This window comes from Camellia sinensis, chromosome 7, assembly GCF_055761805.1.
Source record: "Camellia sinensis isolate YWXY chromosome 7, ASM5576180v1, whole genome shotgun sequence".
Lineage (NCBI taxonomy): Eukaryota > Viridiplantae > Streptophyta > Magnoliopsida > Ericales > Theaceae > Camellia > Camellia sinensis.
The window spans coordinates 92,965,773-92,973,687 of record NC_138967.1 but is presented as its reverse complement, the minus strand read 5'-3'; the positions used below and the strand labels follow the sequence as shown (position 1 = coordinate 92,973,687).

Below are 7,915 nucleotides of genomic sequence, written 5' to 3'. Positions count from 1 at the left end.
AAAATAAGATTGTGTAAGTATCCTATGAGCCAAGTTCACTTTTCTCTCTTGGGCCAAAAGGAATAGTGGAAGTGGTTAACATTGTTGAAAAGTCTTCTATTCCGATAATGAGTAGTAATTCGGTCAAGATTGACGAATCTTCTAAGAGGCATGAGGGTGGAGGTTGTTCATAAGGCCTCATATCCCAACAATGTGAGTCAAAGGAATAAAGAAATGAAAAAGAACTTACTGAAGGCATCATTGGTACTTCAAAAATTCAAGAGATGGGGTATTGGTTTGAGGTGATTGTTTGTTATGAGGGTCCAAATTGGAAGGGGGTTTTGTTTGGTATGAGGTGTAGATGGTCTGTTAAGATCAGTGTTTTGGGTGTTAGGGGTGGTTTTTATTTCCTTTGCTTTTTGTTTGTTCGGTTGGTTTCTCTCTAGCCATGGTGTAGTGCTAGTAGATGATTGGCTTGCTTTCCGGTCCCAACCTAGTTGAAATCGTCTAGTTTGCTTTGATGCTTTGGCACTCACCTCCCTTTATTGATGTTCATCTTTGTATTCTGTACATTTGATTTTCATCAATAAATTTTCTTTTGTTAATCAAAAAAAAAAAAAAAAAAAACTTAAAAAAAAAAAATCCATACGTTCACTAAAAATGGCATTCAAAGGTAAGGACTTTATTGACTTTTCCGCCTACAAATTGTTGTGCCAAACTGCACATCACATTTTCTCTCAGTTCACACTATTACCCAATTTTTTTTAAAAACCATTATAACCCTTAATCAAATAATTTTTAAACAAAGCCTTCAACTTCAATTTCTCCATACACACCACCAACCAACACCATCAAAACTAGCTGTCTCTGCCACCAAACCACTCCATCTTCCCTCGCTCAGTCGCCCCACCGCTACCATTTCTTAGTCTCATCGTCACTAACATCAGCAACTAACATCTCAACTCTGACCACCCCCCACCATGATCGCAACTCTGATCGCCTCATTCCACCACCACACAACTCCGACCACCTCGTTGCATCACCATCTCAACACACCCAACACGCCAGACCCCATCGGCTACCAACATTGCTATTTCGCTGGCTACTTTCAAACTCCAACCATTGTCTACCACGATCCTCTTCCTCACTACAACCTCTCCAATCCCTCTCCCAATCCTTCTTTGCCCTCATTCATCCTCCCTAACCTCTATCCCTCATCCATTCTTCCTAACCTCGAGAACCCTTTATCTCTTTCTCTTTCCAGCCTAGTCGTACCGTTGCCATTGCAACCAGAGAAAATATCGTGATTGCAATAGAGAGAGAGAGAGAGAGAGGGAGAGAATGGGAAGATCGACTAAGGAACGGGAGAAGGAGGTTGCAACGAGGAAGGCAGTGACTAGGGAATGCGACAGTGGCTGGGGAGTGGTGGCCAATAACCAACGGCGATAATTAGGGTCAGCGTTAGATTTTGAAAGTTGGAAGTGTTGATTGAGAAATAATCAAAAAGTCAAATTATGTGGTGTGAAGTGAAAAAGAGGTGCGCATTAAGAAAATATGTGGTGTCCCTGTAGAAGCTCCCATGCCAAGCTCAAAGCAAAAAATTAAACTTATTTTTTGACCAAGAAAGCAACCAAAAGTGCTGGCCGAGGTGGCTTAATTAAAACCAAACCACCCAAAGGTGTATGCATTAAATTCTTCATCAATATTATATGCAGATTAATTTCCCTTTGAATAGAGAATATGGTAATTTTATTTAAGTTTCTCAGTCTAAGCAGCAGATAACGGTGCTGTTTGGTGTAACTGTTAAAATAGATAAATTATAACTTAACAGATTATAGATTATGACTTTAATCAGAAGCTGTTAATCTGTTTGGTATAGCTGTTGGATTATAGATTTAAGTTGCTGAGTAGTGCTTGTTAAATAAGCTGTGAAGTAACTTTTTCAATTAATTTTTATTTTTTATTATTCACTATTTGTCTACATTTTTCATAAAAAATAATAATAATATTTTATAGTCCATTTGGGTCTTTTTCTATTTTTAAAAAAATAAAAAATAAAAAAATCTAAGAGTATAACCATGAATTAACATGTCCACAGCAGAAGCTGATAATCAAAAGTAAGGGGTGAGCAGCTTCTCAGAATCAGCTTTTTTGACTTAAAATAAGTTGTTAGAATCAGAAGATATTTGAAATAAGTTTAACCAAACAATCCAAAAACTTTTTAAAAGACAGAAGTCATAAACTGACTCAAAAAAATCCCACCAAACACCCCCAACATATTCGAAGCATTATCCCAATTATTGCATTAGGCCCACTTTAATGTCCACTTTCTACAAGTCAGTAAAATCTTTATGCTTAAAACCCTAATTCAAAGTAGTCATTTGTCTGGAACGGAAACTGCCGTTCCAACCGTTCTCGAAAAATATGCATTTGAGTAGTTAATAGATTAATTAATAATTTAGTTTGTATCAGTCTTATTTTGTTGGGTAAATTATACAAATAATCCCTATAATTTACAGCTATTTCAATTTGCTTAATTTTGTACCTTCATTTAACAGATTGTGTCATTTTAATCTAATAAATAACGATCGTTAAGTTAGATGGATGAAAAGTCTATACAATGTGTTAATTTAATCCTTGTAATTTACACGTCGTGTCAAATTGATCCGTATTGTTTTAATTTACTCAATTTTGACAAGGACCAAATTAACACTTTGTGTAAACTACTGAGACCAAATTAACACATAGTTTGACTTTCTGTCCACCAAACTTAACAACCGTTATTTATTAGACTAAAATGACACAATCCGTTAAATTAGGGACAAAATCAAACAAATTAAAACAACAAAGACCAAATTGACACATTATATAAATTATAGGGACTATCTGTATAATATTTTGTTTTCAGCAATCAACAAGAAGCTCCTATGTGAGTCTATAATTATGCTATTGGGGTTAATTGTATTTTTGTAACCAATAAATAATTTTTGTGCGTAATTTAACTGGGTATAGTACATTTAACAATTTTGGTAAAAAAAAAATGACAAATGAATTCAATGTAGAGCAAACAGAAGTTAATGAATGAAAAAAGGCAACTACAAATGTGAACTAATTAATAATAATAATAACAAATATTTAATTTCTAGTGTTTCTTTGTATTGTAGACAATGAATGAAATTGTGATTGCAGCAGAATATTATCTCACTAGTGTGGTGAAGATTCAGGTTGGATGATGCCAACGGAGAACAGATGACCGAAAATCAGATATGTCGGGGTTGGGGTTGGGTTGGTTTGACTTTGTTCCTCAAGAAAAACCAACCACAGATTGTACTGCCCACCCCACCTAGGGCAGATCATCATCTCTCACCTTCCCACCATTCTTGTAAATGTTTAATGTTTGGAATACTTATGCTTTCGGCTTCGGCTTCTGCTCCTGCTCCACATCCCACCTTCAATAAAAAAAAATTAACACAATGTTATTGTTTTACGTTTTATTTTGACAGGAGAGATTATACATTTCGATCATAGCAAATCCAATTGTAACCCCAAGCATTTCTAGCTTTCAAGCACAAAATTCAAAATTGCCCTGTAATAAGAAAAAAATAGAATCAAGTCACCCAAAAAAAGATGAATTCATTGAAAAACTGTTTCTTGCTTAATAACATTTAGTAAAACAAGGCAAAAATGTACCGATTTTTCAAACACTAGTAGTAGATTCTCTATATGATATGCTAAATGCATTTCAAATAAGACCACAAATGCATGCAGTATCAGTCTAGTGGCATGAAATGTTTGCTAGGTTAAAACTACATCCAGGAAGTTGACTGATGGATATTGAACAGAAAGCAAGTCTATGAATGTCGATACGTCCATTCACATTGTTGGTTTGTTGGCTCCTTGAAATGAACAACTAAAACACCACAAATTTGAGTTTAAAACAACAAAAGATTGAGAGAGGGAGGGAGGGAAACAAAATGAAACAATGAAGAAAGTAAAGAAATGGATGGCAAAAGTATGCCAAGTTAAAGGTGTCAAAGAATCACCAGGTGAAGATATTGCATCTTTAAAACAATCAAGAATAGAAACTTCCTCCTGCACTTCATTGCTGCACTTTGCATTGTGAGCTTCCTCCTGCCGCAATTTCTTCAATGCAACTTGTGCGTGGAAAAGAGATTCAGCAACATCATTGTCCCCAGGAAATTCCCTTCGCAAGACCTCATAATCTCTAACAGCTTCTGCCCATCTTTCAAGCTATAAATTCCACAATATGAGTGGCAAAAGTTCAACTCAAACAACAGAAGAACTCGAACAATCCAACTATTCAAATAAACTAATATATATGTATGTATAAAGGCAATGATTCACCTTTGCATTTGAGACAGCTCTCCTAAGAAGGGCCTTGGTGTAATTTGGTTGGAACTTGAGGGCTTGGTTACAGTCCTCAACAGATTTCTCCCACAGTCCAAGCTTAGACCAACAAACTGCTCTATTGCAAAAGAGTAGAGAGTTGGACAAGTCATATTTGAGGCCTTCCCCATAAGCTGTGCAGGCCTCAGCAAATCTTCGGGAATCAAAAAGATCTTTACCTTGGGAACGAGCTTTTGTTACCAGTTTCACATTGTTCAGCAACATAGCAATTTCAATGTTGCTATAATCAACCAGACCAGCCTTCTCTGCTGCTGCAACTGCATTCTCAAACCTGCAAGATACCCACCATCTGTTCTCACTACCTCACTCACCCCAAGCAAGAGCCACATCTATTTTTCTTTTTCGAGAAGATTGATATTTGATAGATTGGAGTTTCACCTTCCAAATGCCATGTCAACCTGGGCCTGGACATAATGCACATAAGCTTCAGAGAGCATGCCAAAGAACTTTGTTTGCAAGCAAGATGTGGGATAAGCTTCTAATTTGTTGATTCTTGATAGGATAGAGTCCGCATCTTCAAGTTTGTGAAGCTTCAAAGAGGCTTCTGCTTTACAAGCTGTGATCTGTAGATTCAACAGGTTCATGCAGCCTAAATTCCTTTTCCTCTTTTTCATTTTCCTGTCAAATTAGAGAAAAATGTAAATTTCAAGCTTGGGTTCTTTTTACCTGTAGGGAAGAATCGGCTCCAGCCACCATGGCTGCATCACATTCTCTCAGTACACTCTTCCAATCGCCAATCTTTCGAGCATCCACACAGCAGTTAAGATGCTTTTCCAATAAAAGCATTTTCTGTAACTCAGTTTTGTCAGGCTGTTGCCCGTGAAAGCAAAGTTGACGACGACCATTTTCAACCTGTCCTAACCTATAGACAATGGAATGATTAATTATAAAGGACCATTCAAAGACTGTTGCAAGACCATGATTGCATTAACAGTATAATAAGAACTAAAATTATCCATGTACCTAAATATAATGTACTGCTCGCACATTCATTAAACATGATGAACTAAAAGTTTCCAAGTGTAAAAAATAACCCTATATCTTATAAATATTGCAACCATCAAGGAAACATCACATGGTTTTTTAACTTAAATCTGAATAGGGAAAAAATTGATGACAAAATTGGATTCAGAACAAGGCCAATAGTAACCAAATAATTAAATTAATCAACAAACTAATTCATTCCAGAGCTAAATTAGTCAGACACATACAACATGCCAAAAAGAATCTAATTAACTAAAAACACCAAAAAAATCATCATAACATAGAGGTCACGTTGTCTTGCACAGATGGGTGAACTTTCGAGTTCAAATCTTGCTACGCCCTGAAATTTAGGGCAAGAATTAAAGAAATCATATGAATTGTAGCTACACAACCACCAACTAACACAGCTTGCCCAAACAAACTATTTGTCGAAAGCGCTCAAATCCAAGAAAGTTGTGTGCACACCAAAAAAATCCTACGAAATGTAGGAATTTCATAATCACCAAGACAGCTAGCCTCACTTAGATCCATCAGTTACAACTTGTATGCATTGAACATAAACAACCAAAATACCTAAAGATAGTTGGAACAACATCTGGGAACTAAATTGTTAAAAACCAATCAACAACCGCACATAAATCAAACAAAAGGCTGGAACAAACAAATCCTACCACAAAGAGAAGCATACAACAATCCAAACCAATAGAACACAGAACATTAGACCATAGCATTTGTAAAAGAAACATAAACTAATCAAAGGAACAACTTTTGTTTTTTTTTTGCTTTTTTCCCCAAAGAATACAATAGATGATCACTAACCCAAACAAAGAACAAAGAATTGCAGTTTATAGTTTTTTTTCCTATCACTCACCTGAGATAAAGAGAGGCCAACCTTTGATGAGCCCTCAAATAGCCAGGGTCCAACCTCACAGCTTCCTCACACTCTCTCACCGCCTCCCCCAATCTCCCCAGCATTGTCAGCGCTGCAGCCCGGTTACTCCTATACGCTGCATTCTCCGGCGACATCACTATAGCTCGATTGTACAAAGACAACGATTCTGCAAAATTTCCTCTCTTATACAACTCATTACCGGCTTTTTTCACCTCCTCTGGATCAGAACTGGACATTGCCCCCATCTTAACCACACCCAACTCTCCGACCAAATGTATGTTTCCGATAACACTACCTCCTCCTCCTCGAACTATGCTTCCATGCCCATAGTTAGCAGAGCCCAAACCCAATTTGTCGGATCGGCTTGAACTACGGCAACCCATATTGGATTTCAAAATCTTTCCTGAAGGGCAGATGTTGCCACTTGGGTAATTGACCGTATTTGGCGATGAGACTGAAGCTGCACCGCCACTACCACTGCCACTGCCACTACCACTACCCCTACCCCTACCACTACCACTACCACTACCACTACCACTACCACTGCCACTACTAGTGGTGGTGTTGTTGTAGTGGCTTCCACAACCTGAATAGATCAAAGGGGAACCGCTAGACATCGATCTCCGATGACCCGGCTTCGAATTTCGAGTTGCATTAACAGATCGGGGGGTCTCGGAGGCCGTGGGGTTCATATCAATTGAGCCCGACAGGTCGCCGGAATGGTTGGTCGCATTATTACAATTGGATCTTTTCACATTTGGGAATGAGATGCTATTATTATTATTACTAGATACTGAACTACACGAACTTGTTCTGTAGCTGTTGGTGCCACCACCGTCTGAGTAACGGCTAGGTATGAAAGGTAAAACGGGGGAACCCAGATCGAGCTCTCTGAAATCGGGTTTGTTGTGATCAAAACTACACGACTCATGGAATCGATCGGCCAGAGAGTCGATACCCATTTCATGGGATTGCTTATCAGAACGCGACATTACCTTGAATGTGAGTGTGTATATATATGTGTGTAAATCACAGAAAAGAAATTCTCTTTCCTTGTTTCGACAGAAGCTGGAAGAATAGAAAACGTTAACAGAAGGAAGGTACAACAAACAGAAGACAAGAGGTATCAGAGAGAGAGAGAGACAGATGAAGATGGAGATCTCGCTATATGAAAGTAATAAGCAAAGAATGAATGCAAGGGAAAAAAGGTAAAGGGAAAGAAGAAAGTGGAGAGAAAAAAGGAAAATTAGAGAGAGGTGGCGGTTTTATTAGCGAGTAGCAGTGACTACTAGTTGTTGATCTAAGCATTTTGTTTTGTTGAATAATTAATGGTTTCTTTCGTTTGCTTTTGCAGCTTCACGAGATGACTATTCGTTACCCTCCCTCTCTCTTTTGGTCTGTCTGTCTGTCTGGTCCACTCGTCTCCACGGCTACCCTCTCCTCTTTCTTACCCATCTCTTTTTCTCTTTCTTTGGGTCCCCCGTTTTAGCCTCGTTGGTAAACATATTATTTTAATATTTTTTACAAGATAAAAAAAATTACTCCTTCGTTTGAAATAATTTTTTAAGTTTTTTATGAATAAACTTATAAAAAGTAGGGAGAATGAAAATTTTAATTTATTTTTTTTATATA

At 37.5% G+C, this 7,915-nt stretch overlaps 1 protein-coding gene across 8 annotated transcripts; it reads right to left on the bottom strand.

Annotated features, from left to right (window-relative positions):
- Positions 1–2,943: 2,943 nt before the first annotated feature.
- LOC114260542 (inactive TPR repeat-containing thioredoxin TTL3) lies at positions 2,944–7,699 on the bottom strand. 8 transcript variants are annotated; one of them, XM_082878809.1, is made up of 7 exons: positions 6,263–7,598; positions 5,074–5,269; positions 4,786–4,970; positions 4,566–4,678; positions 4,345–4,460; positions 4,023–4,230; positions 2,944–3,428 (listed from the first exon to the last, which is right to left on the bottom strand). In XM_082878809.1, exons 1-7 carry the CDS (start codon positions 7,273–7,275, stop codon positions 3,370–3,372), a joined length of 1,890 nt encoding a protein of 629 aa, XP_082734935.1. In that variant the 5' UTR covers positions 7,276–7,598; the 3' UTR covers positions 2,944–3,369. The 8 variants fall into 8 exon arrangements, with proteins under 8 accessions (XP_082734935.1, XP_028056489.2, XP_028056490.2 ...); XM_028200688.2 differs by having other exon boundaries at positions 4,345–4,678; positions 6,263–7,699; XM_028200689.2 differs by having other exon boundaries at positions 2,944–3,565; positions 4,345–4,678.
- Between the last annotated feature and the right edge of the window lie 216 nt (positions 7,700–7,915).

Bases quoted from the DNA above. Each gene is read 5' to 3' on its own strand.
- LOC114260542 (XM_028200686.2), bottom strand. From the start codon at position 7,275: ATGTCGCGTTCTGATAAGCAATCCCATGAAATGGGTATCGACTCTCTG. The intron at 4,971-5,073 runs GTAAAAAGAACC...TTGAATCTACAG, and splicing joins GAGCCGATTCTTCCCTACAG to ATCACAGCTTGTAAAGCAGA. The intron at 4,231-4,344 runs GTGAATCATTGC...TGGAATTTATAG, and splicing joins GAGCTGTCTCAAATGCAAAG to CTTGAAAGATGGGCAGAAGC.